Genomic DNA, 27,742 nt, shown 5'->3' on the forward strand with positions numbered 1-27,742 from the left:
AAAACCTCCATGTGTTTTTTAGAATCAGCATCACCTGTCCACTGCCGAGTCCATAATACTCTCCTGGCAGAAATGGACATTGCATTAATTCTAGATGCCAGCAGGCAAATGTCCCTCTGTGCATCCCGCATATATAAGACGACATCTTTTATATGTTCTATGGTTAGCAAAATAGTATCCCTGTCGAGGGAATCAATGTTGTCTGACAGGGTATCAGACCATGCTGCTGCAGCACTACACATCCATGCTGAAGCAATAGCAGGTCTCAGTATAGTACCCGAGTGTGTATACACAGACTTCAGGATAGCTTCCTGCTTTCTATCCGCAGGCTCCTTTAGGGCGGCCGTATCCTGAGACGGCAGTGCCACCTTTTTTGATAAGCGTGTGAGCGCCTTGTCCACCCTAGGGGATGTTTTCCAACGTAACCTGACCGTTGGCGGGAAAGGGTACGCCATCAGTAACCTCCTAGAAATCACTAGTTTCTTATCGGGGGAACTCCACGCTTCTTCACACAATTCATTTAATTCATCAGATGGGGGAAAAGTCACTGGCTGCTTTTTCTCCCCAAACATAATACCCTTCTTGGTAGTAACCGGGTTAACATCAGAAATGTGCAATACATTTTTCATTGCAGTAATCATGCATCGGATGGCCTTTGTAGACTGTACATTTGTCTCATCCTCATCTACACTGGAGTCAGACTCCGTGTCGACATCTGTGTCTACCATCTGAGTTAGCGGGCGTTTATGAGCCCCTGATGGCCTCTGAGACGCCTGGGCAGGCGCGGGCTGAGATCCCGGCTGTCCCAAGGCTGCTGCGTCATCGAACCTTTTATGTAAGGAGTTGACACTGTCTGTTAAGACCTTCCACATATCCATCCAATCCGGTGTCGGCCCCGTCGGGGGCGACACCACACTTATCTGCCCCTGCTCCGCTTCCACGTAACCCTCCTCATCAAACATGTCGACACAGCCGTACCGACATACCGCACACACACAGGGAATGCTCTGACTGAGGACAGGACCCCACAAAGTCCTTTGGGGAGACAGAGAGAGAGTATGCTAGCACACACCACAGCGCTATATAACACAGGGATTTACACTAAAATGAGTGATTTTTCCCAATAGCTGCTTATTATCCTATTTGCGCCTAAATTTATGTGCCCCCCCTCTCTTTTTTACCCTTCTTGTACAGGATACTGCAGGGCAGAGCCTGGGGAGCGTCCTTCCAGCAGAGCTGTGAAGAGAAAATGGCGCTGGTGTGCTGAGGAAGAAGGCCCCGCCCCCTCAGCGGCGGGCTTCTCCCGCGTTTTGTATAGCTTAATGGCGGGGTTTTTTACACATATACAGTTTTCCAGACTGTATTATGTGTTTTTAGTGCCAAAAGGTATTCTTATTGCTGCCCAGGGCGCCCCCCAGCGCCCTGCACCCTACAGTGACCGGAGTGTGTGGTGTGCAGTGGGAGCAATGGCGCACAGCTGCAGTGCTGTGCGCTACCTTAATGAAGACCGGAGTCTTCTGCCGCCGATTTCATCTCCTTCTTCTGTCTTCTGGCTCTGCAAGGGGGACGCGGCGCGGCTCCGGGAACGGACGATCGAGGTCAGGCCCTGTGTTCGAACCCTATGGAGCTAATGGTGTCCAGTAGCCTAATAAGCACAAGCTAGCTGCACGCAGGTAGGTTTGCTTCTCTCCCTTCAGTCCCACGTAGCAGTGATTCTGTTGCCAGCAGATCTCACTGAAAATAAAAAACCTAACAAATACTTTCTTTCTAGCAAGCTCAGGAGAGCCCACTAGGAGCACCCAGCTCTGGCCGGGCACAGATTCTAACTGAGGTCTGGAGGAGAGGCATAGAGGGAGGAGCCAGTGCACACCAGATAGTACCTAATCTTTATTTTAGAGTGCCCAGTCTCCTGCGGAGCCCGTCTATTCCCCATGGTCCTTACGGAGTTCCCAGCATCCACTAGGACGTCAGAGAAATGTAAGCTTAGTATAACCTAGTGGGAAGAGTTTACTTTATAATTACCATATCACGGTCACTGTAATCATAAGAGCAGGGGAGGTCAAAGTTAGGGGGGAGGACATGCCACGCACAGCTGCAGAGATGTCTCCTGCCTACCAAGGAATTTATCAAGGTCACATGATGTCTGTTGCAGTCACTTTCCTGCATAGCAGTCAGATCAGGTGTTCTGAGGAACACTGCACTAGTTCTAATGAAGGCCAGGCTCAAGGAATAGTGGACATTCCTATTAAACATGGAGGAACAACATCCTACACTATAGTTGTAGCCAAGCATAGCTTTGCAATATTTTAACCTTAACACTTACTTCAGACCACTTCAGAATGCAGGAAACACAAAAAGCATGACCACAATCTTCTGGAAAGCCAACTTCCAAAGTGAGAGTGTTAAGACATATAGGACACCGCTCCGATGCATTTAATGCTACAGCACTGGCACACCTGCTATTTTCATTATCTTCACCTGTGAAATATGATGCAAAACATTTTAGTCACTTTAAATTTTATTGGCTTTCATACATATACAAAATAAATCTAAAGAGATTTAACCCTAACACTATTTTGTATGTGTTAAATGATGTATACATGCCATACATGCCATTTGTGCAAACACTGACTGGCAACTACATACCTGGAAAGTAATCTGGGAGCTGCGAACAAGGAATGATTAAAGAATTATGAGGTATATGCAACTGCGGTCGAATTCCCGAAATTGTCGAAAAACTGGACTTTTTCGCCCAAAAAAAAAAAAAAAATCGACAATGCAATTCAGTACTTTCCGTCAAAAAAACGGACTTTCAAAATTCGATATTTGTCAAATTCGACATTTCTGCAATGGTACAAATGTGGCAATTCACCAAAAGTATATTCAATTGAAGTTTGGAAATTCGACAACAGTGCTTTTAGACAGTAAATTCGTCATTTTCAATCCGCCACACTTTGGTGGGTGAATCTAATAAAAAAAATTTAAAACATGTTTTTTTTGGTGTTTTTTTTATTGGTAATAGCATATCTATTTATATTAGAAGGGATTAGGTACTTGGTTTGACTTTTTGGGAGGCACAAGTATTATTTATATATTTTTAAAAATATATTTTTTATTTTTTTTTATAAATGGAATGGTAAAATCCCGAAAAAAAATGGCGTGGGGTCCCCCCCTCCAAAGCATAACCAGCCTCGGGCTCTTCGAGCCGGTCCTGGTTCTAAAAATCCGGGGGGGAAATGGACAGGGGATCCCCCGTATTTTTAAAACCAGCACCGGGCTCTGCGCCTGGTGCAAAAAATACGGGGGACAAAAAGAGTAGGGGTCCCCCATATTTTTTACACCAGCATCGGGCTCCACTAGCTGGACAGATAATGCCACAGCCGGGGGTCACTTTTATACAGCGCCCTGCGGCCGTGGCATTAAATATCCAACTAGTCACCCCTGGCCGGGGTACCCTGGGGGAGTTGGGACCCCTTCAATCAAGGGGTCCCCCCCTCAGCCACCAGCTGACCGCGGGTAACCCCACCGCTGACGGCAAAGTTCCCACCATTGAAAGTAATGGAGAGGCTTTGCCATGCGCTGTGTGAGGTTACACGCGCATACAGCCAATCAGGTGAGTGCAACGAAGTAGCGCTTCCTGATTGGCTGAAGGGACCTCGGTGACAGCAGTCACGTGGGGTCCCGGCATTCGGGGAAAGGGGTCCCATGTGAAAACATGGGACCCCTTTCAGTCCGCTGGTTCGGGTGCTCGTTTATTTGTTTTGCCAAGTACGAGGATTTATATCTGGACACTGGATTGAGGTGAGTATAATTTTATTCACAGGTACCCCGGTTCGTCGGATCAGGAGACGTGGCAGTCGGCGGGTCAACATAGGTAAGTGTGTGTCGGCAGGTGTGCAATAAAGTTTTACTCTCAAGGTGTGTGTCTCCTGTTTTTATTTGGGTATTTTTTTTCCAGTAGTACTACAGGTACCAGCGGGCCCGTTTTTCACCCGCATGCTGTTACTTGTGGTTCTCCAAGTACCAGCTTGCGGGGGAGGCTTGCTGGGACTTGTAGTACCATAGGAAAAAACAATATTCTTGTCAATTTCTCAAGGCTATCAGCCCCCCATCCGCAGCCCTTGGATGGGGGGGGGGGGGGGGGGACACGACACAGCCTCGGGCTTCACCCCTGGCCCTTGGGTGGCTGGGGGGGGGACCCCTTGATTGAAGGGGTCCCCACTCCCCCAGGGTACCCCGGCCAGGGGTGACTAGTTGGATATTTAATGCCACGGCCGCAGGGCGCTGTATAAAAGTGACCCCCGGCTGTGGCATTATCTGTCCAGCTAGTGGAGCCCGATGCTGGTGTAAAAAAAATACGGGGACCCCTACTCTTTTTGTCCCCCGTATTTTTTGCACCAGGCGCACAGCCCGGTGCTGGTTTTATAAATACGGGGGATCCCCTGTCCATTTTCCCCCGGATTTTTAGAACCAGGACCAGCTCGAAGAGCCCGAGGCTGGTTATGCTTTAGAGGGGGGACCCCACGCCATTTTTTTCCGGGTTTTTTCCAGTTTTTAAAAAATCGGAACAAATCCGTCAAATCGGCCGTTTTTCGGCAGCGGGACTGTCGAATCCGTTTTTTATTGCATATGGTCAATTTCGGCACCCACTTGCCGAAATTAGACTGTCGGATTGTGTCGAATTGAAAAACGGCCGATAAATTGCCGCGATTCGCATATACCCCTAAGTCTTTAATAAAAAGTAAAACCTACCAATCCCATGGGAATAATCTCTTTATTACTGCTGGGAAGACTACATGTTTACGCTTTCTGAATGCTTTCACTCTTTCCAGATAAATAGAAATTGCTCTGACAAGATCTAATGTATATTCTTCCTCTTTCTTATCCTTAGGCCAAGGATAAAATTATGCTAGTATCGTATAAATCTCCTGATTTAATGGACACAGAAAAATTGGGTTTTTGTTCTTAATAGCAACCTGTCTGGCAGAATGTTTAAAATATGATTTTAATTACCTACCAGTAAATCCTTTTCTCGTAGTCCGTAGAGGATGCTGGGGTCCACATTAGTACCATGGGGTATAGATGGGTCCTTTGGGAGCCACTGGCACGTTAAGAGTTTAATAGTGTGGGCTGGCTCCTCCCTCTATGCCTCTCCTACCAGACTCAGTCTAGAAACTGTGCCCGAGGAGACGGACATACTTCAAGAGAAGGAAATACACAGATAGTGGCGAGATTCACACCAGCTCACAAATAAAAAAAAGGAAAGCCAAGCTAACCAACTTGGAGCAATGCAGCAACGGCTGAAATAATACTGAACCAAGTAACAATGTAGGAATACGAAGCACTGGGCGGGCGCCCAGCATCCTCTACGGACTAAAAGGAAAGGATTTACCGGTAGGTAATTAAAAACAGGATTTTAATACCTACCGGTAAATCCTTTTCTCTTAGTCCGTAGAGGATGCTGGGGACTCCAAAAGGACCATGGGGTATAGACGGGATCCGCAGGAGACATGGGCACTTTAAGCCTATAATGGGCGTGAACTAGCTCCTCCCTCTATGCCCGTCCTCCAGACCTCAGTTATAGGAACTGTGCCCAGAGGAGACGGACATTTCGAGGAAAAGGATTTTGTTAAACTAAGGGTGAGATACATACCAGCACACACCACAAACATGGCATTTAACTAAAACCAGGTAACAGCGTGAACCAAAGAGATCAGCAACAGGCTGACCTTAACCGAAACACAACCTGTGTGTAACAAAAGCAATAACCATTAACAAGTACTGCAGAAAAAAGTCCGCACCGGGACGGGCGCCCAGCATCCTCTACAGACAAAGAGAAAAGGATTTACCGGTAGGTATTAAAATCCTATTTTCTCCTACGTCCTAGAGGATGCTGGGGACTCCAAAAGGACAATGGTGTTTATACCAAAGCTCCAGACCGGGCGGGAGAGTGCGGATGACTCTGCAGCACCAATTGAGCAAACATGAGGTCCTCATCAGCCAGGGTATCAAACTTGTAGAATTTTGCAAAAGTGTTTGAACCCGACCAAGTAGCTGCTCGACAAAGTTGTAACGACGACACACCCCGGGCAGCCGCCCAAGACGAGCCCACCCTCCTAGTGGAATGGGCCTTCACCGATTTCGGTAACGACAATCCAGCCGTAGAATGAGCATGCTGAATCGTATTACAGATCCAGCGCACAAGTTTGCTTAGAAGCAGGAGCCCCAACCTTGTTGGAAGCATACAGGACAAACGGTTCACTATGGTATGCCAGCGGTCGGACTCCCGGAGACCAGCATACCGGCGCCGGGAGCCCGACCGCCGGCTTACCGACAGTGTGGCGAGCGCAAATGAGCCCCTTGCGGGCTCGCTGCGCCACGCTATTTTATTCTCCCTCCAGGGGGGTCGTGGACCCCCACGAGGGAGAAGAGTGTCGGTATGCCGGCTGTCGGGATCCCGGCGCCGGTATACTATGCGCCGGGATCCCATCAGTCGGCATACTGAAGACCACCTGGACAAACAGCGCCTCTGTTTTCCTAATACGAGCCATTCTGGCTACATAAATTTTCAAAGCTCTGACCACATCAAGAGACTGACTCAGCCAAGGCTTCAGTAGCCACAGGCACCACAATAGGTTGGTTCATGTGAAACGAAGAAACCACCTTTGGGAGAAATTGTTGATGAGTCCTCAACTCCGCTCTATCTACATGGAAAACCAAGTAGGGGCTCTTGTGAGACAAAGCCGCCAACTCTGACACCCGCCTTGCGGACGCCAAGGCCAATAGCATGACCACTTTCCAAGTGAGAAATTTCAACTCAACCTTTTGCAAAGGTTCAAACCAATGTGACGTAAGGAACTGTAACACCACGTTAAGGTCCCATGGTGCCACTGGGGGCACAAATGAAGGCTGGATGTGCAGCACGCCCTTCACGAAAGTCTGTACTTCTGGAAGCGAGGCAAATTCCTCTTGAAAGAAGACAGATAAGGCCGAGATCTGCACTTCAATGGAGCCTAACTTAAGGCCCGCATCCACATCAGCTTGCAAAAAATGGAGAAAACAACCCAGCTGAAATTCTTCCGTAGGCGCCTTCTTGGATTCGCACCAAGACAGATATTTTCTTCGAATACGGTGGTAATGCTTCACCGTTACCTCCTTTCTAGCTTTCAGTAGAGTGGGGATGACCTCTCCGGGAATACCCTTTCGAGCTAGGATTTGGCGTTCAACCGCCATGTCGTCAAACTCAATCGCGGTAAGTCTTGGAACACGCACGGCCTCTGCTGTAATAGATCCTCTCTTAGAGGAAGAGGCCATGGATCTCCTATGAGTAATTCCTGAAGATCTGGATACCAGGCCCTCCGTGGCCAATCTGAAACAACGAGTATAGCCTGAACCCTTGTTCTTCTTATGATCCTTAACACCTTTGGGATGAGAGGAAGTGGAGGGAACACATAGACCGACTGAAACACCCACGGTGTCACTAGAGCATCCACAGCTACTGCCTGAGGGTCCCTCGACCTGGAACAATACGTCTGAAGCTTCTTGTTGAGGCGAGACGCCATCATGTCTATTTGAGGAAATCCCCAATGACCTGTCACTTCTGCAAAGACCTCTTAGTGAAGACCCCACTCTCCTGGATGGAGATCGTGCCTGCTGAGGAAGTCTGCTTCCCAGTTGTCCACGCCTGGAATGAAGACCGCTGACAGAGCGCTTGCATGTTTTTCCGCCCAGCGAAGAATCCTTGTGGCCTCCGCAATCGCCGCTCTGCTCCTTGTTCCGCCTTGGCGATTTATGTGCGCCACAGCTGTTATGTTGTTCGACTGAATCAGGACGGGTAGGCCGCGCAGCAGATGTTCCGCTTGTAGAAGGCCGTTGTAGATGGCCCTTAATTCCAGAATGTTTATGTGTAGGCAAGCTTCTTGGCTTGACCATTTTCCCTGGAAAGTTACCCCGTGTGACTGCTCCCCAACCTCAGAAACTCGCATCCGTGGTCACCAAGATCCAATCGTGTATCCCGAACCTGTGACCCTCTAGAACAGTGGTGGCCAACCAGTCAGTGACAAAGAGCCAATAAACCTTGTTAGGTACGTCAAAGAGCCAACATCGAGCCGATGGCGCGCATGCAAAAATGGAATGTGGCCTTGTGCTTGCTAGACCACGCCCCTGGTATAAAATACATTGAAAAAGCCAGAATGACATAAAATAAATTTTTAAAGCCATATCCATTAAAAAAGCCACTTTCACATAAAATAATTGAAAAAGCCAGATTCACATAATAAACTTCAGCTCCCCCGTGTGTCACTCCAGCCAACACCCTGCTGTCACTCCAGCCAGCTCCCCCATGTGTCACTCCTTCTAGAACGTTCCTATGTCACTCCAGCCAGCTTCCCATGAGTCACTTCTGCCAGCACCCCCGTGTTACTCCAGCCAGCTTTCCCATGTGTCACTCCAGCCAGCACCCCCTTGTGTCACTTCAGCCAGCACCCCCTTGTGTCACTTCAGCCAGCTTTCCCATGTGTCATTACTGCCAGCACCCCCCTGTGTCACTCCAGCCAGCTTCCCATGAGTCACTCCTGCCAGCACCCCCCTGTGTCACTCCTGCCAGCTCTCCCATGTTTCACTCTTGCTAGTACCCTATTATGTCACTCCAGCCAACACCCTGCTGTCACTCCAGTCAGCTCTCCCATGCTTCATTACTGCCAGGACCGTGCTGTCACTCCAGCCAGCTCTCCCATGTGTCACTCTTGCTACCACCCTCCTATGTCACTCCAGCCAGCTCTCCCATGTGTCACTACTTCCAGCACCCTCCCACGTCACTCCTGCCAGGACCCTCCTGTGTCTCTCCAGCCAGCTCTCCCATGTGTCACTCCAGCCAACACCCTGCTGTCACTCCAGCCAGCTCTCCCATGTGTCATTACTGCCAGGACCCTGCTGTGTCACTCCAGCCAGCTCTCCCATGTGCCACTACTTCCAGCACCCTCCTAGGTCACTTCAGCCAGGACCCTCCTGCGTCTCTCCAGCCAGCTCTGCCATGTGTCACTCTAGCCCACTCTCATGCATCACTACAGCCCACCCACCAACTTGTGCCATTGTAGCAGCCCCTAATGTGTCCTATGTTTGCTGGTGGGTGTCTCACCTATAGTATCTGGCTCCTTCAGTTTTCAGTCCCTGTAGTGCTGCTCCGTGTCTGGCTGGAGTACAGCGGTTTCTGTATCTGTTGTGGTCACATGATTTTGAGTGTTGGGAGACACATTTGAATAAAGAAAGAGCCACATGTGGCTCAAGAGCCGCAGGTTGGCCACCGCTGCTCTAGAAGGTGAGAAAGTTGGAGCCACCACAGGAGAGAAATCCTGGCCCTGGGGGACCGGCTTATCTTCCGGTGCATGTGTAGATGGGACCCGGACCACTTGTTCAACAGGTCCCACTGAAAAGTTCTTGCATGGAACCTGCCAAACGGAATGGCCTCGTAGGCCGCCACCATTTTACCCAGCATTCGAGTGCATTGATGAATCGACACTCTTGCCGGTTTCAGAAGCTTCTTGACCATGTTCTGGATTTCCAGAGATTTTTCCAACGGGAGAAAAATTCTCTGTAGTTCCGTGTCCAGAATCATGCCCAAAAACGACAGCCGTGTTGTCGGAATCAACTGCGACTTTGGCAAATTTAGGAGCCAGCCATGTTGTTGCAGAACTGTCAGGGAGAGCGCAACTTTTTTTTAGCAACTGCTCCTGTGATCTCGCCTTTATCAGGAGATCGTCCAAGTACGGGATAATTGTGACCCCTTGCTTGCGCAGGAGTACCATAATTTCCGCCATTACCTTGGTGAAAATCCTCGGGGCCGTGGAAAGACCAAACGGCAACGTCTGAAATTGGTAGTGACAATCCTGAACAGCGAACCTCAGGTACGCCTGATGTGGAGGATATATGGGGACATGTAGGTAAGCATCCTATATGTCAACTGACACCATAAAATCCCCCCCACCCCCTCCAGACTGTAGATCACTGCTCGGAGAGATTCCATCTTGAATTTGAATCTTTTTAAATACAGATTGAGGGACTTTAAGTTCAGAATCGGTCTGACCAAGCCATCCGGTTTCGGGACCACAAACAGGGTTGAATAAAAACCTTTCCCCCGCTGTAACGGGGGTACCGCGACAATGACTTGCTGCCGACACAGCTTTTGTATTGCCGCACACACTAACCTCTCTTTCTGGAAGAGAAGCTGGCAAGGACGATTTGAAAAATCGGTGCAGAGGTACGTCTTGAAACCCCAGTTTGTATCCTTGGGTCACAATTTCCAGCACCCAAGGATCTAGGCCTGAGTGAACCCAGACCTGACTGAAGAGCTAAAGACGCGCCCCCACCGGTGCGGACTCCCGCAGCGGAGCCCCAGCGTCATGCGGTGGATTTGGCAGAAACCGGGGAGGACTTCTGCTCCTGGGAGCTTGCCACAGCCGGCGATCTTTTTCCTTTTCCCTTACCTTTAGCAGCAAGGAAAGAGGACCCTAGTCCTTTCCTGAATTTATGAGACCGAAAGGACTGCATCTGGTATTGAGGGGTCTTTGGCTATGGAGGGACAAAAGGCAAAAAGGACGACTTACCCGCGGTAGCTGTAGAAACCAGGTCCGCGAGGCCTTCCCCAAACAAAACTTCACCTTTGAAGGGCAGAAACTCCATAGCCTTTTTAGAATCAGCATCACCATTCCATTGATGCGTCCATAACACCCTCCTAGCCGAGATTGCCTTGGCATTGGCCCTGGAAGCCAAGAGGCCAATATCTCTCGCAGCGTCCTTCAGATAGACTGCAGCGTCCCTGATGTGACCCAGCGTCAAAAGCGCGCTTTCCCTATCCAGGGTGTCTATTTCAGATGACAAGTTATCTGCCCACTTTTCAATCGCGCTACTCACCCAAGCCGATGCCACGGCCGGCCTGAGCAGCGTACCCGTAGTGGCATAAATAGACTTCAAGGTAGTTTCCTGCTTACGATCGGCAGGATCTTTAAGCGCTGCCATGTCCGGGGACGGTAGCGCCACCTTCTTGGACAAACACGCCAAGGCTTTGTCCACCGTAGGGGAGAATTCCCACCGTAACCTATCCGAGGGAAATGGATACGCCATAGAAATCCTCCTGGGAATCAGTAGTCTTTTGTCAGGAGATTCCCAAGCTTTTTCAAAGAGAGCGTTCAGTTCATGAGAGGGAGGAAACGTTACCTCAGGTTTCTTTCCCTTAAACATACAGACCCTTCTCTCAGGGACAGCGGGGTCTTCTGTGATATGTAACACTTCTTTTATTGCCACAATCATGTACTGAATACTCTTAGCCACCTTAGGATGTCATGCTTGGTTCTGAGCCTCAGATTTGTCCAACCTCTTGTGCAACAAAGCCACACTTGTATTTAAAACCTTCCACATCTCTACCCAATCAGCAGTCACTCCCTCATTCTGTTCAGCCCCCACCACAGCCTCCTCCTGGGAAGAGCATTCAGCCTCAGACATGTCGACACACGCGTACCGACACCCACAAACACACTGGGCTATAGGGGACAGACCCACAGTAAGGCCCTTCAGAGAGAGAGTTTGACAGCTCACACCCAGCGCCTCACCGGTCTGAAAGAATTAAATAAAGCACCAGACCTATAAGTGCTTTTATATAATAGTAAACACCACCAAATTGCTGCGCCCCACCCCCCTTGTTTCTTGCACCCTGTTACTTGTGACAGCAGTGAAGGGCCAGGAGCAGCATCTCTGCAGCAAGCTGTGGAGATAAAATGGCACTGATTAGAGCTGGAGGACGAAGCCCAGCGCCCCCTCAATGGCGCGCTTGTGTCCCGCTTTTCTTTATACTGCCGGGGGTCTGTATCCAGTGCCTATGCACTGTATACCAACTTGCCAGTCTCAGAGGATTTATTGCTGCCCAGGGCGCCCCCACTGCGCCCTGCACCCATGTACTGCCTTGTGTGTGGGAGCAATGGAAAGCAGCGCGACCGCTGCGCGGTATCTCAAGGAAGAACTGAAGTCTTCTGCCACCTCTAAAGTCTTCTTGCTTCTGCTACTCACCCGGCTTCTTACTTCAGGCTCTGTGAGGGGGACGGCGGCGCGGTTCCGGGAACTAACAGCTAGGCTATACCAAGTGATCAGACCCTCTGGAGCTAATGGTGTCCAGTGGCCTAAGAAGCAGAGCCTTTGAACTCACAGAAGTAAGTCTGCTTCTCTCCCCTCAGTCCCACGAAGCAGGGAGCCTGTTGCCAGCAGTGCTCCCTGAAAATAATAAAACCTAACAAAAGTCTTTTTTAGAGTAACTATGAAGAGCTCCCCTAGTATGTGACCAGTCTCCTCTGGGCACAGAATCTAATGGAGATCTGGAGGAGGGGCATAGAGGGAGGAGGCAGTTCACACCCATTAAAGTCTTAAAGTACCCATGTCTCATGCGGCTCCCGTCTATACCCCATGGTCCTTTTGGAGTCCCCAGCATCCTCTAGGATGTAGGAGAAATCCTATTTTCTCTTACGTACCAGAGGATGCAGGAAGCTGGGATCCACATTAGTACCATGGGGATGTACCAAAGCTCCCAGCATGGGAGGGAGAGTGCTGAGGTTCCGGCAGAACAGATTGACCAAACTTTAGGTCCTCAGAAGACAAAGTATCGAACTTGTAAAACTTGGCAAACGTGTTCGACCCTGACCAAGCAGCTGCTCGGCAAAGCTGTAAAGCCAAGACACCCCGGGCAGCCGCCCAGGAAGACCCCACCTTACGAGTAGAGTGGGCCTTAACAGAGGTTGGACACGGCAAGCCTGCTGTAGAAGCAGCATGCTGGATAGTAAACCTGATCCATCGAGAAATAGTCTGCTTAGAAGCAGGACACCCAACCTTGTTGGGATCATAAAGGACAAATAGCGAGTCCGACTTCCTGTGACGAGAAGTGGTCTTCACATAAATTTTCAAAGCCCTCACTACATCCAAGGACTTTGAGGTAATTGAGGAGTCAGTAGCCACTGGCCCCACAATAGGTTGGTTGAAATGAAAAGCTGACAACCTTAGGAAGAAACTGCTGATGCGTTCTGAGCTCAGCCCTATCTTCATGGAAAATCAAATAGGGGCTCTTGCAAGACAAAGCCCCCAATTCCAACACACGTCTAGCAGATGCCAATGCCAACACTGTGACCGCCTTCAAATAAGAAACTTGACATCCACCTCCTGCAATCCAATTTGCAGGAACTGCAGCACCACATTAAGATCCCAAGGTGCCATTGGAGGCACAAAGGGAGTTTGGTTGTGCAGAAACCTTTCAGCCAACTGTTTCTGGAAGAAAATGGACAAGGCTGAAATCTGGTAAGACTTTGGAATTCCAGCTGAGTGCCACTTTTCAGCCACCTCCCATGGAAAAGGGGCATGTGATGGAGTTGGTGGCACTGTGAAAAGATTAGCTGCACGAGCCAGTCTCCAAAGGCCGTACGATCAACAAATAATGACACCTCGACAATTGTTTGTTTGGGCCGTTGAGAATGTTCCAGCTGTCTCTTTGAAGTACGCCAGTTAAGCGGACCACGAGGCAGAAGAGAAATTCCTGGAAGCTCGATTTGAGCAATCCCGCACAACTGCTGGAACCCAGAAACTACATTCCTTTATTCCCTTATCAACAACTGCTCTGTCAACTAAAGTTTATTCCTACTCTACATCTTCGAAAGTGGAACGAGTTTGTTTACTGGAGGACTAAGTAGAATTTAAAGACATTAAAGGATTTGTCACTTGTGTGTATGATGCAGAGCGGTGGGTAGCACGTGTTCTTGACGTAGATGAAAAGTACGAATTAGTAAAGGTCAGCTTTCTCCACCCACAAGGACCATCCCCATCATACAAATACCCAGGGAAACCAGACATTCTTCTAGTTCATCGTTGTGATATACTAACAAAAGTAGACCCAATGACTACAACAGGACGTGTGTACACCATTACAGAAAGAGAAACTCTGTATGCAACTTCAAAACTAAACTCATGGAAAGCAACAACAAAACCTGGTCTGTTATATATATTAAGGTTATATTGCGGTTTTTCAAAACTTTATAATACACTGTCTGCAAGTGAGAATTTTGTATAATTTAGCTGCCTGCTTGTCAGTAAATTATTGTTATCGCATTATCCCATGGGAGTCCCAAAGTGAAATTTGGTACATGTTTAAATTAAATATGGGAGAACTCAAAAAATAAATAAATAAATAAATAAATAAATAAATAAATATCCCTATTTTAAAAAATTGAGGTCAACGGTCATGGTCAAAGGTTATTAAGCTTTTTTTAGTACTACCTTACTAAATTAAAATTGAAGTGAAAATATCTAGTCATAAGCTTCAAAATTACACTAATTTAATCTCTGTCTTAATTAGAACTCAAGTTACAGGCAAAACGAAAAGACCCCCGCAGCAGTAAAATTGCATATTTTGTTCATTTTTAAATGGCTCCACCTCCAAAAATATCAAACCTATGATGTTGAAATTTGGAGTAAATTAGTTTCTCGTCAGACCTAACAAGCACAGCAAATTTCATTGAAAATTGGTGACGATCATGAAAATGGCTGTGTTGATTTGATGTGGAATGACCCAATGACAGTCCAGCAACGCAAATCTGAGATAAGCCTGGTGAGGCAGCCAGATCAGAACATGAAGGTATACATCCTTGATATCCAGGGATACTAGGAATTCCCCCTCCTCCAGACCCGAGATCATCGCTCTCAGAGACTCCATCTTGAATTTGAATTCCCTCAAGTGAGGGTTCAATTACTTTAGGTTTAAAATCGGCCTTACAGAACCATCCGGTTTCGGCACCACAAACAGGTTTGAGTAATAACCCTTGTGTCTAAGGTAAGGTGGAACTGGAATAATGACATTTGTTTGGACCAACTTTTGAATGGTTTCCTGTAGGATAGCACTTTCTATCAGTGAAACAGGTAAGCCTGATTTGAAGAATCTGTGAGGTGGGAGTTCCTGAAACTCCAGTCTGTAGCCCTGGGTAACAATGTCCGTCACCCATGGGTCTAGGCCCGATGACGCCCAGATGTGACTGAAATTTTTTAGTTTCGCTCCCACCTGCCTGAGCTCCAGGCTGGGAGGGCCACAGTCATGCTGAAGATTTTGAGGATGCAGAACCTGGTTTCTGTTCCTGAGAACCTGCTGGTGCAGGTTTTTTGGATTTCCCCAACCTCCCCTGTGCGAAAGGACTGCAGCGTAGACGTAGGATAAGATTTCCTAGTCGGTGGAGCCGCTGAGGGGAGAAAGGTCGACTTACCCACAGTTGCCGTGGAAATCCACGCATCCAAAGCATCCCCAAACAGAGACTGACCTGCGAAGGGTAGGTTCTCGACACTTTTCTTAGATTCTGCATCCGCAGTCCATTGGGAGTAGCAAGAGTCCTCTGCGTGCTGATTCCGCCATGGAAGGAGTCCTTGCATTCAGCATTCCAAGGTCTTTCATGGCGTCCACCATGAACCCAGCAGAATCCGGTATGTGACGCAAAAATAAATCAACGTCACACCTATCCATAGAATCTAATTCCTCTAGTAATGTGCCTGACCACTTTACTATGGCTTTAGAAATCCACGCACTAGCAATAGTGGGCCTTAAATCCACACCTGTAGCAGTGTATAGAGATTTGAGCGTAATTTCAATCTTGCAGTCAGCCGGCTCCTTTAGGGTGGTTAAACCACGGACAGGTAAAACCACCTTTTTAGACAACCTAGATACAGAAGCGTCTACTATAGGTGGCGTTTCCCATTTCTTTCTATCCTCTTCAGGGAAAGGTAAAGCAATGAGAATTCTTTCAGGAATCTGGAATTTTTTCTCTGGGTTTTCCCAGGATTTTTCAAATAAAGAGTTCAGCTCTTTAGAAGCAGGGAAGGTGAGAGGATTTCTTATTTCCTGTAAAATAAGATTCCTCTTCCGACTTAGGTACCTTCTCAGTATGCAAAACATCCCTAATGGCTTCAATCATCAACTGCACCCCCTTAGCAAGGGATGCATCACCCCCCTGCATATCCCCATCACCGTCCCCTGTATCAGAGTCGATATCTGTGTCAACTTGCATTATTTGGGCAAGTGGACGTTTGTAGGGTATGTAGGTGGGGTATGGGAAGGAGGAGCTGAATGCTGTAACCCCTCAACAGATTTCCTCAAAAACTGCATCTCTTTCTCATTATGTGACATCCTAGATGAAATCTGTGATATCATTCCCCTTAAAGAATCCACCCATGGGGGTTCGGATTCGACAGGTTGGGAAAGCACATTGCAGTCCTGAGTACATGGGATAGACTCTTCAGGACAAGATACACACTCTGCAGCACAAGATACAGAGCCCTTAGACAATGTAATGTTGATAAATACACATACACACACAGGAAATGTCCAACACAGTTTCCCCCAGAGTACCTTCAGAGAGTCACAGAGTATAAGGAGCCAGACACACAGTGCCCCAGTAGGCAGTTAACAGAATAAACGTCCGGCACTTACCGAGAAACCTTAATAGGATAAACAGTACTTATAACACTCTCTCTCTCCCCCCCCCCCCCCCTAACTCCTAAGAGCTCCCCTAGCTGTGACCGGTTCCTCTAGGTACATTTTCTAAACTAAGTCTGGTAGGAGGGGCATAGAGGGAGGAGCCAGCCCACACTATTAAACTCTTAAAGTGCCAGTGGCTCCCAAAGGACCCGTCTACACCCCATGGTACTAATGTGGACCCCAGCATCCTCTAGGACATAAAAGAGGGCTTTTCTGAACATAAAGTTCGAAGTTCACTTAAGGGGAGTACACACGGGGAGATGTGTGCTGAGCGATCTATCACAGAACGCTCAGCACACAGCGCCGTGTGTGCTGAACGAGGGAGACGCTCACTTCACCCAGTGGCCAATCTAGAACAGTCAATAGCGTCGCGCATCGCTATCACTATGGGGCATACACACAGAGATTCGTACTTCATTTCTAAGCAATCTAGTCAGATTGCTTAGAAATTAAGCACGGATCTCTCCGTGTGTACTCCCTTTACTCTTCTTGCTGAAGCGATTGCCACAAGAAATACAACTTTCCACGTTAGGAATTTTAGAGGAACATACTTTGCATCATTAAGGCATTTAAAACCAAATTTATGTTCTAGGACGCAACAAATGATTTGATCGGAGGTCGCTCATCTTTTGATCAACTATGTTACTACATTATGTACGGTAACTTTTCTCTCTATCATCCACTAGTGGACACTGGAGTTAGCTTACACTGGGGTTTAAAGGTGCGGTTAGTAAAAACTGGGCACTTAAAAAAAAAAAATTAAAAAAATTTTAAAGTGTGAGGCTCCTCCCCCTCTAACACCCATCAGCCCCCAGTTAGTTAAAAAAAAAAAAAAATTATATTTTATTTATATTACATATATACACATACATACACATGCATATATATATATATATATATATATATATATACACATACATACACACATGCATATATATATATATATATATATATATATATATATATATATACACACACACACACACACACACACACACACACACACACATATATATATATATATATATATATATATATATATATATATATATATATATATACACACACACATATACATATATACACACACATACATATATTATATGTATGTATGTATGTATGTATGTATGTATGTATGTATGTATGTATGTATGTATGTATGTATGTATAAAATAATAACTCAAAAGGAGGGATCAGGGTAAGCGGGGCTTCCAGGGTCCAGCACTTAGAAGAAAAGTGCTGACATCCAGCGGGATACTCTGCAGCGTTGCTCCTGCAAAAGCACATGCAGACCTACTTTCTGCCCCTGATATGAGCAGTGTGGCGAGTACAGTGCCGGCTCCTTCATTCTCTCTCCCACCACGCATCCCCCTTCCTCCTCCCTCAGCCTGGCTAGTAAAGGAGATCGGGTTCGCTACCCACCGGTCCTTCTCCGGACACCATGTAGCGGCGGCAGCGACAAGAATGGCAGGGGGAGCAGGCTCTGCCGCCATGTAAAAATCACCATAGCAGTGAATAGACCCACTCCCGGACCGCATATTCGGCAGACTCCCGACAGTTTTTCTATTCAGGGGCGGGAGGCTTGGATGTGGCGCAGCGGCCATCTTGTGGAGAGAATATATAAGCTGGTATGTGTAGCTATACTTTAGGTTTACAACTAAAAGATATTATATATTTATTTATATAAATATATACATAATCTATCTGTACGACGCTGTCCCACTAATGATTTCAGGAGGAGACAGACTTCTTTACAGCAGTGCTGGAATAACAACTGCAGTACTGAAGAGATTCTCCTGCATCAAGTGGACACCCCAGACACCACCAAGTACACTGGGGTTTTACACTGGTTGGTGGAGCAGGGAATCCGAATTGGCCGAGGGTTGTGTTTCTATCCAGATCCTCTGTGTGGTATGATTGGCAGATCAAACACCAAGGCGTCTCAGAAGCTTTTTAAATGCATACAGTGTTCAAATACATTTACGCAGTCAGAAGGAAAATCCTCCTTATATGATGTTTGTGATGTAGCTGGGGACGCAGAGGATATATCTTCTGCTGGAGCTATGGCTAATTTGTCTGCAGAGTTAACGGAGTCACAAAAACCAGACCCACCCTGGGTTACCGGTCTATCAAAGTCTGTGGAGGGACTGGTAACTGATAGGTTCGTCCAACAGACTTCTACCAGCTTCTTCAATTAGGCAAAAATACCCACTACCTACTGTCCTTCATTCGGACGATGAGTACCTCCTGCAGGATGAGGTAGAAGGTCAGGAAGAACAGTCGAAGGATTTTGATAACAGTACTTATGGGGTCAAACCATTAATTACTGCAGTAAAACAAGTTTTAAATCGTCCAGAGGAACCTGCGGCAGAGCCCCAGGAATATGATCTATTCAGTAAACAGAGATAAGTTGCTGTATTTCTGTTTTCTTAATAGATGCATGATCATTTGGCTTCAGAATGGAAGCAACCAGACAACATTTTTAGATTCCCAAGAAAATCCTTTTCCTTTACCCTTTTCAGTCTTCTATGAATGAAAAGTGGAAATTCCCCCTCTGGTGGATGCATCTATGTCTAGGATTGTCAAAAAGGACAATTCTTCCGGTGCCGGACGCTACTTCCCTAAAAGGATTCTTATGAGAGGAAGCTGGAGACGTCTCTGAAGTCCATATTCACTGCTGCACGTGCAGTTCAGACCAGCACTTGTAAGTGCGCTGAACAGAGCAGTGGCAAAGTGGGCTGACCAGTTGATACAGGGTCTAGACTCTGGTACACCTACAGAGGAGCTTCGCATCCTGGCCGAACACATCAGGCAGTCCTCATCTTATTTGGAAGTAGCCAGAAAGGACATTAGTCAATTTAGCACTTGAATTTCTGCTTTGGTGAAGAATCCTCTGGTTAAGAACTTGGCAAGCGGAAACAGAGTCCAAGCAGGCCGCTGAGACAATTCCATTCACAGGAGAATTTTTGTTTGGCCATGAATTCGATAAATGGATTGCCCAAGCCACTGGGGGAAAATCAACTTTTCTGCCTTCAGGCACTTCACCTTACAAGGGTCCTTCGTTTCAATCCTTTAGGGTTCAGCGCTCCTTTCGAGGTAGAGGTTCCACCTCTCAAGGTAGAAAAGTCATCCGCAGAAAGCGACTCTCCGACCGGATCCCAAACCAGTTGAAAAACAAGTGGCATGATGGTCTACTGTGTCACCTGGGGGCTCCACAGGTGGGTGCTCGCATACAGGCATTCCAACATGTATGGAGCCAAACTACCACAGACCCATGGATTCTAAATTTAGTATCCAAGGGCTACAAGATAGATTAACTTTTACCTCAAACATTTTTTCACACGTCTGCTGACGTCTCAGGACAGAACGAAGATACTACAGGAGGCTATTCAGTCTCTTCTGGTATCTGAGGTTTTAAGCAGTGTACACACTGGTAGATTTATCTGTCCAGTCTGTCTGGTGAGAACAAAAATCTGGTAATGTGGGGGTGTGGCCTATCTGTGTGTGGAGGTGGACGTGCTGGGCCTAGGCTCCTGCTCAAGATCTATATTTAACCATCTCTTGGCCCTTCCAGCTGTTGCTCACGCCCCACCAGTGGTTTACCTAGGCTCCCCTGCACTGGGTAGGTGGGTTTGCAGAGCCGGCGGGTGCCCCCTGTGCCCGTGCGGGTAGCGGCCTACCTGCCTAGTTGGAGCCGGGGACTCCAGCCGGGTGCCATCCCGGACCGGAAGTGACGCGACGGAGCCCTGTTCGCGGACTGCAGCAGACTTTCTCCAGCCTCTACAATACTCTCCCCACCTGCCTCCTGCCCGTCTCCACTGTGCGGCGTTCCGCCCGCTGGCCGCGGCGCCCTCAGTGTGGCTCGGTGCGGCGGGAGAGTGCGACGCGGATCGTGTGAAGGAGCCCCCGGCGCTGACCGCGGCTGACGTCACCTCCTCCTTCCATCCTCCGCTCTCCACTGCCCGGGCAAGAGGGGGGCCCTGTGACTGACGGGACACTCACCGCTTCCACCAACGAGCTCTCCCCCGCTGGCTGGGGTGCAGGTACCAGCGCTGCTGCGGCTCAGGATTAGAGCCCGGCGGCGCCATCTTGGTGTCTGGCAGGTTTTATAAACTGGAAGCTGCGGTTCTGTGGGGGGACACTGACCTACTCTTAATGTGCTGCAGGTAGTGGGGGCTGCTGGGAACCCTCTCCCCTTTGCTTTTGGGGTATATTGACTGCCTGGGCTAGGCTCTGTCAGAGGAAACAGTGATCCTTGGAGTGGCCTGCAGCTGCCCCTATCCCACTTCTCACTACTCCCACCCTGTGTTATAGTGGGCTCGGTGACCTATATTTTTCTGGCGCATAGTGACGGCAATACCGAGTGGATTCCTTGCCTAAATACGCTCTCCCTGCCTGACCAGGAGAACCGAAACTGTGGGACCCTGATGAATCTCACCCCCTTGTTGCTGTTGTCTCACTTCCTTGTATTATAACAAAACATCTTGCCTATTGGAGTAGGCACTGCCATGTGAATTTATCCCCACCTTCCTGGGAGTGGATGCTTCCTTCATCCACCATGTGAGGCCACCTCGAGGAGTAATGGCTGACACCTTCTGACACATACTTCCGGCATAGCGACCACGGGTTTGTCTTGCTACCCCTACACTCTTCTGCTGGACCCGACACGGCTTCGCGGCCAATCCGATATGTACGCGTTCCACGACCATGCAACCTGGTTTCTATAGCCGCAGCTGCACCTGTCCCTCTCTTTTACATGATTGTTGCGTAGTGCTCTTCAGATATCTGTCCCCAACTGCGTGAAACGGGAACGAGGGATGGTCTCCGTGGGATTAGTGGTGTCCAGTCATCCTGTGCTTATGTCTCCGTTCCTGTCATAAAGGGGCTGTCGCTTAAATCCTCTCCCTGCTACTCTTCATTGGTTTACCCTCTCCAGATTCAAAAGCCGCCCTTTCATGAGTCGCAGGAAACGTAAGGGAGTAAGAACCTCAGTCCGCCTGTCTGAAGTTCCCCCCCGCTCGGACCTTCGAAGATATCTCAATCTCCAAAAAGACACGGACATGTCAGTCCCGTCGACGCCCACCTCTCCCGCTCACTCTGAGGGGTCTGGGACACAAGTCGAATCCAGAGCGATCACACCTGCTCTGAGCTCCACTGGACAACAGGATATGCAGAAAGTCCTTAAACTCTTGCAGTCCTTGCCCACCAAGGCAGATTTCACATCCTTGGAGAGTAGGCTTCGGGACGTAGTACACTCAGAAGTGTCCACACTTCGGTCCAAATTGAGTCAGCTAGGCTCTCGCATCGAAACGCTGGAGTCTACTGGAGAGGAATCCAATGCTTTCCATCATGCATTGGTGGACACCATTAAACTTCAAGCAGAGGAGATTCAGAACCTACACGACCATCTTGACGATTTAGACAATAGGGGATGCAGAAACAACCTGCGGGTGAGGGGCATCCCTGAGGACATACCCCAACAAAACATCCCAGATGTCCTAAACAAAATCTTCGGTGCAGTCCTGGAGACCGATCCAAACGACCCCATTGTCTTCGACAGAGCACACAGGGCGCTGCGTCCTTGAGTCCTGCAGTCTGACCGGCCACGAGATATTATCTGTCGCCTACACTACTATAGCCAAAAAGACGAGATAATTAGAAAACTCCGGAACTCTGGCGACAGACTTCAATGGCTCGCCCATTCAGGTTTTTCAAGATCTTTCTCGTCACACCCTACAATCTAGACGTCAATTGAAGCCCTTAACGGACATCCTCCGTAAGAATAACATCAAATATAGATGGGGATTTCCCTTCAGCATTACAGCCACTAATGAGGGTCGGACGGCCACGATTCGGACCCCTGAGGATGTCGCTCTCTTCTGCTCCACTCTGTCAATTGATCCAGTGCAGACCCCTGAGTGGCAATCCGTACGCTCGAGGATCCGCCCCCCTCAACCCCCACGGGTCGACCCTCCTTTTCAAACAGTGGGCTCCCCCCCCAGCATCGCAAAAGCGGAATCGCTCCTCCCCGCCCTCTGCATCTTTCTCACCGGCTGCGAAGACCTGAGTATCCCTCTATCTGATCTGTGACTTTTGCTTATGACAGGGGAACTTTCAGCCCATGGACAGCTGTGACGCCACGCAGGGACTCTGTGGAGGGGGCCATTACCTATTGGATGGATTTCCGCAGTGAGATTCTATGCAGTCGGAAGACGCAATGCCTCCCAGGCCCTGTTTCTTTCTTTCTCTGATAATTGCCTTTAGCTTGAGAGGCCTGAACATTGTATAACTCGTTTAAGGAGATGACCCCGCATCTCTACCATAGTATATACTGCTTTAAATTAGTTGGGGGCGCGTATTGTTATCATTATGCTGATCAGTTGTGTTTGCATTCCTGTGGTCGCTAAAAAAATGTAATATATAAAAAAAACATTTTTTTTTTTTTATGTGGTTTGTGTCGGAGGGTGGATTCGTTCCTCCCTTGTTACCCCGTTTGCACCGCAATGTTTGGTCCCGATCCGATTGATGGGACTATTGTCTCCGTCGCTCGAACAACCGGGAGCGGTGTCTTGATTCTTGTTCTCTTGTTTTACACTGTTATGTCTTTTTGTTCTGCTGTTCTTCTGCCCCCTTCTTCTCTTTTCTCTTTTTTCCTTCTGGTTCTCTCCTCCCTTCCTGCGCTGGCTGGATTTGCGTGTGCTCGACCCCTGCCCCATATTGTTGGAATCTTCAGGAGGCTAGATCCTACATTTTTTCCTTTTTTTCCCTTTTTTAAGCCAAGAATATGGCGCTGATAAAGGTGGTTTCTATTAATGCCCGGGGACTCAACATTCCTGAGAGACGGTCAAGGGCCCTGCGAGAACTTAAGGCCGAGAAAGCAGATGTTGCCTTTGTGCAAGAAACCCACTTTAAAGAGGGGGCAGCCCCTTCTCTCAGGAATAGGGACTTCCCTACAGGTTATTTCTCCAATAATACTGAAGGTAAAACCCTAGGGGTAGCAATATTGTTCGCCAAACATGTTACCCTTGCCGATGTAGTATGTCATCAACTTATTCCCAGCAGGGCTCTGCTTCTCAATTGCAATGTGGCCAATAGGGCTCTCACCTTTCTTAACATCTATGCCCCAAATAAGGCACAGCCGGCCTTTTTAGAAAGGGTCCTTACCCTAGCCCAGCCCCATGTTAACGGAATTTTGCTCTTCGGTGGGGACTTAAATTGGTCCCTGGAACCTCGTTTAGACTCCTCTAACCCCTCGCCTAGGTACTCTGATAAACTCCATCGTAGGGTCCGGAGAATTCTACATAAATTCCAACTCATTAACGTATGGAGGGTACAACACCCCTCTACTCATGACTTCACTTTCTACTCACACCCGCACAACACTTACACTAGGATTGACTACTTATTTATCACTCATAGGTTTTTACACTTGGTTGAGGTCTCTGCAGTGGGTAACATATCCTGGGCTGATCATGCTCCAGTCTCTTTGGGGGTTCGTTTGTCCCCACCTCGCCTCAATTCTTACACATGGAGATTGAACGAGCTGATCCTTCAGGATCCGTATTGCTAACAGCAGATTAGGGAAGCTATTACTGAATATATTGACGTGAACGACACTGCTGAGATCTCTAAAGTGGTGGTCTAAGAGGCCCATAAGTGCGTTATAAGGGGCAAACTCATACAATTAGGTGCTCTAAGGAAAAAACAACACATGGCGGCTCGGGTGGCCTTGATTCAAAAAATTCAAGCCCTAGAACTTCTTCATAAATCCGCTTTGTCAGATGATACCCTTCAGCCTCTATTATTGGCTCGGAAGGAATTAGACTTATGTCTTACAGACTGAAATTGGAGGCGAAGAAATGCCGTAGTCGCTATTTTCTATGGGGGAATAAACCTGGGAAGCTGCTGGCACGGGCACTCCAGGCCCAACGGGCAGCATCTTTCATATCCAAAGTTAAAACACATGCTGGACCAACACAGAATACCACGACAGAGATAGCAGCAGCCTTCCGAAGTTATTACACCGAATTATATAACCTCAGAGGTTCTACCGAAGCAGGGCTTGACCTCTCCCGAAAGGCCTCTATTGCAGAGTTCCTACGGGAAATTAATTTTCCCACACTTTCACCGGAGGAAGTTGAATCACTTGAGGCCCCCTACACTCTTTCAGAGCTTGAGGAAGCTATTAAAACTACCCCTAATGGCAGGAGCCCGGGCCCCGACGGGATCCCGTTGGCATATTATAAGACATTTGGAGACGTTTTGTTGCTACTGATGCTTAGAGCCTTTAATCCGGTTTCGGACCGGTCCCCCTTCTCTCCCCAGTCTCTGCTTGCACACATCACGGTGATCCCTAAGGAGGGTAAGGACCCGGCCCAATGTTCCAGCTATAGGCCCATTTCCCTGTTAAATGTAGATTTAAAGCTCTTCGCCAAATTAATGGCGAATCGCCTAAAACTCTTCCTTCCGTCCCTAGTGCACTCGGACCAAGTGGGGTTTGTCCCGGGCCGTGAGGCTAGAGATAACACCACGAAGGTCCTAGATTTAATTTCTTACGCCTCAACCTGTAAATCTCCTTCTATTCTTCTCTCCACTGACGCGGAAAAAGCGTTCGATAGAGTTGATTGGGATTTTCTGTTGGGGGTAATGGAACACTTGGGCTTGGGCCGAGTAGGACTACAGAGACTTAGGGCCCTATACTCTGGGCCCGCGGCTCGTGTCCGTATAAATGGGGAGCTGTCGGACCCATTTCAGATACGGAATGGCACTCGTCAGGGTTGTCCTTTGTCACCGCTTATCTTTGTGCTATGCATGGAGGCCCTGGCGAGGGCCATTCGTCAGAACGTGAACATCACGGGGCTGCAGGTGGGAAAGACAGAATATAAGCTCGCCTTGTTTGCGGACGATCTCCTCGCAGTGATATCCAACCCTTTGACCTCAGTACCCAATCTCCTTAAAGAATTTAAGCGTTTTGGCACTCTCTCCAATTTCAAAATTAACTTGCAAAAGTCCACGGCATTAAATTTAACTTTGGATCAGACGAGTCTCCAAGTTCTCCAATCCATTTCGCCCTTCGCATGGCACCCAACACAATTAAAATATTTAGGGGTGATCCTCCATAGGGATCTTTCTCAGATTTACCACTCAAATTTTCCCCCACTTTTATCCAAACTCCAATCTGACCTTACCAAATGGGGTGGGGAAAAAATTTAATGGATAGGTAGAATAGGGGTAGTTAAGATGAACATCTTACCCAGAAACCTGTACCTCCTGCAAACATTGCCCATCGCTATCCCTCGATCATGGTTTACCTCCCTACAACGTAAGATATAGAGACTACGTTTGGGCGGGACGTAAGCCACGATTTAAGCATGACATTCTTTTTAGACGAAAACACCAAGGAGGTCTTCAACTTCCCCACTTTTTCTCATACTACCAAGCAGTACTCCTTATGAGAGTAATGGAGTGGAGCCGCGAACTCCATAGGAAACAGTGGGTAGATATCGAGTTTGGCCTCTCTTCCCTCCCTTAGCTCGGATTCCCCTTGGCTCTCTAAAGTCCCCCGGGTAATGCATCCACTGGCTGGCCCTCTATTTCTGAGCTGGCATCTTCTACGTACCCTTCCCCACGTTCCGCGCCCCCTTCTCCACTTTTACCATTGTTTGGGAATTTTGAGTTTCCCCCAGGTTGCCACTCCCTGTCATTTTGTTTATGGCGAGAAAGAGGCATCTTGAGAGTAGATCAGCTGCTGGATGCGTCTGGCGTGATACCCTTCCCCGAATTGCAGACTAAATGGAATCTACCTAACAAAGAAATATGGAGGTATCTCCAAATTAAACATTACCTAATGACTTTTTGCTCTTCTGGGGGGGGGTGAACGGGCTATGACTTTGTTCGAACGGCTGTGTCTCTCCCAATCATATCCCAGACACACTATCTACGTTTTATAAATGGATAATAGACCACAGATTTTCTTCCCAACCTAAGTATGTCAGGGATTGGGAACTAGATCTCGCGGGTTTAGTAACTACAGATGATTGGGAAGATATCTATAATAATACTTTTTCCCTAACTACCAATGTTTTGGCCCTGGAGACTCACTACAAAGTACTCACAAGGTGGTATAGATGCCCAAATCTCCTTGCGAAAATCTACCCCGGAGTACCCAACACATGTTGGCGATGTAGGACAGCCGTGGGTACCCCCCTACATATATGGTGGGAATGCTCTCTTCTTCAACCATATTGGAACAAAGTGGTGGAGACAACTAACATTATTCTAGGCGAAGATCTACCCTGTTGTCCTAGTTTTTGGCTATTAAATCTTACTCGTACACCCAGACATCGACTTAAGAAATCACTATTACGCCATATTTTAAGTGCCTCCAAAGCAATTATTCCAGTACACTGGAAATCTACAGTGATTCCTACTATGAAGGAGTGGAACGCCCGCCTAGATCATTATATAGCAATGGAGGACTTCATTGCGTCTCTAGAAGTGAGAAACACATCCTTTAATGCCACTTGGAGCCCTTGGCTCGAATACAAAGAGACAATCCATTATAAATCTTCCCTTTGAGGATAAAACCTCATTTTTTATTACATTTAAGTAGTCCCCTGCTATCGATGTAGCAGGGTTCCATGAGTTGGGAGGAGAGAACCCCCCCCTTTTTTGCTCTAAATCTTTTTCCTTGGGATACCCTTTCCCCTCCTCCCCTTTCTTGGGAGTAATTCTACTCCTTTTCTCTGGGCTCTTTTTCTCTTGTTCTTTATCTTTCCTCTCCCTCTTCTATTTTCTTCTTTTTTACATATCTGAGTAGTTGTAACTCTAGATCTGTTTTTGGAGGCGCAATGTTAGTCGAAATGCAGCATTCCCCCTACGGATCCTGTTAATGCTCACATCTCCGGGTTCTTTTTGATGTTGTATCTCGGTTACGACTACCTGTTTACATTTTTGAAATTATCAATAAAAATCAATTTGCAAAAAAAAAAAAAAAATCTGGTAATGTATGGGAGCAAATGACATTCGACCATTTGCTCCCAACCACTGGAAAATAGACAATGGTTGTTCAAACAAATAGGTTAAATCAGTTTGATTGTAAAAATTTGTTAAATCAATCGTTGTAATCCATATTCCAGTGTTTGGGAGATAATGGTTGATTGTCATTTCACTTAATCTCACCCATTACCAGATTTTTGC

General features: G+C 47.7%; 1 protein-coding gene across 3 annotated transcripts in view; it reads right to left on the reverse strand.

The window, feature by feature from the left end:
• Positions 1–27,742, reverse strand: part of SCAF11 (SR-related CTD associated factor 11) — a 329,496-nt gene that overhangs the window by 234,964 nt on the left and 66,790 nt on the right. For 2 of the 3 annotated variants that reach the window (XM_063927352.1, XM_063927354.1), the window contains exon 3: positions 2,324–2,478. The exons of the other annotated variant lie outside the window; for it this stretch is intronic. In XM_063927352.1, the coding sequence (XP_063783422.1) occupies positions 2,324–2,478 (155 nt within the window). The remainder of the gene's footprint in view (positions 1–2,323; positions 2,479–27,742) is intronic. 3 annotated transcript variants of the gene reach the window in all.

This window comes from Pseudophryne corroboree, chromosome 6 (assembly GCF_028390025.1).
Source record: "Pseudophryne corroboree isolate aPseCor3 chromosome 6, aPseCor3.hap2, whole genome shotgun sequence".
NCBI classification, from domain to species: domain Eukaryota; kingdom Metazoa; phylum Chordata; class Amphibia; order Anura; family Myobatrachidae; genus Pseudophryne; species Pseudophryne corroboree.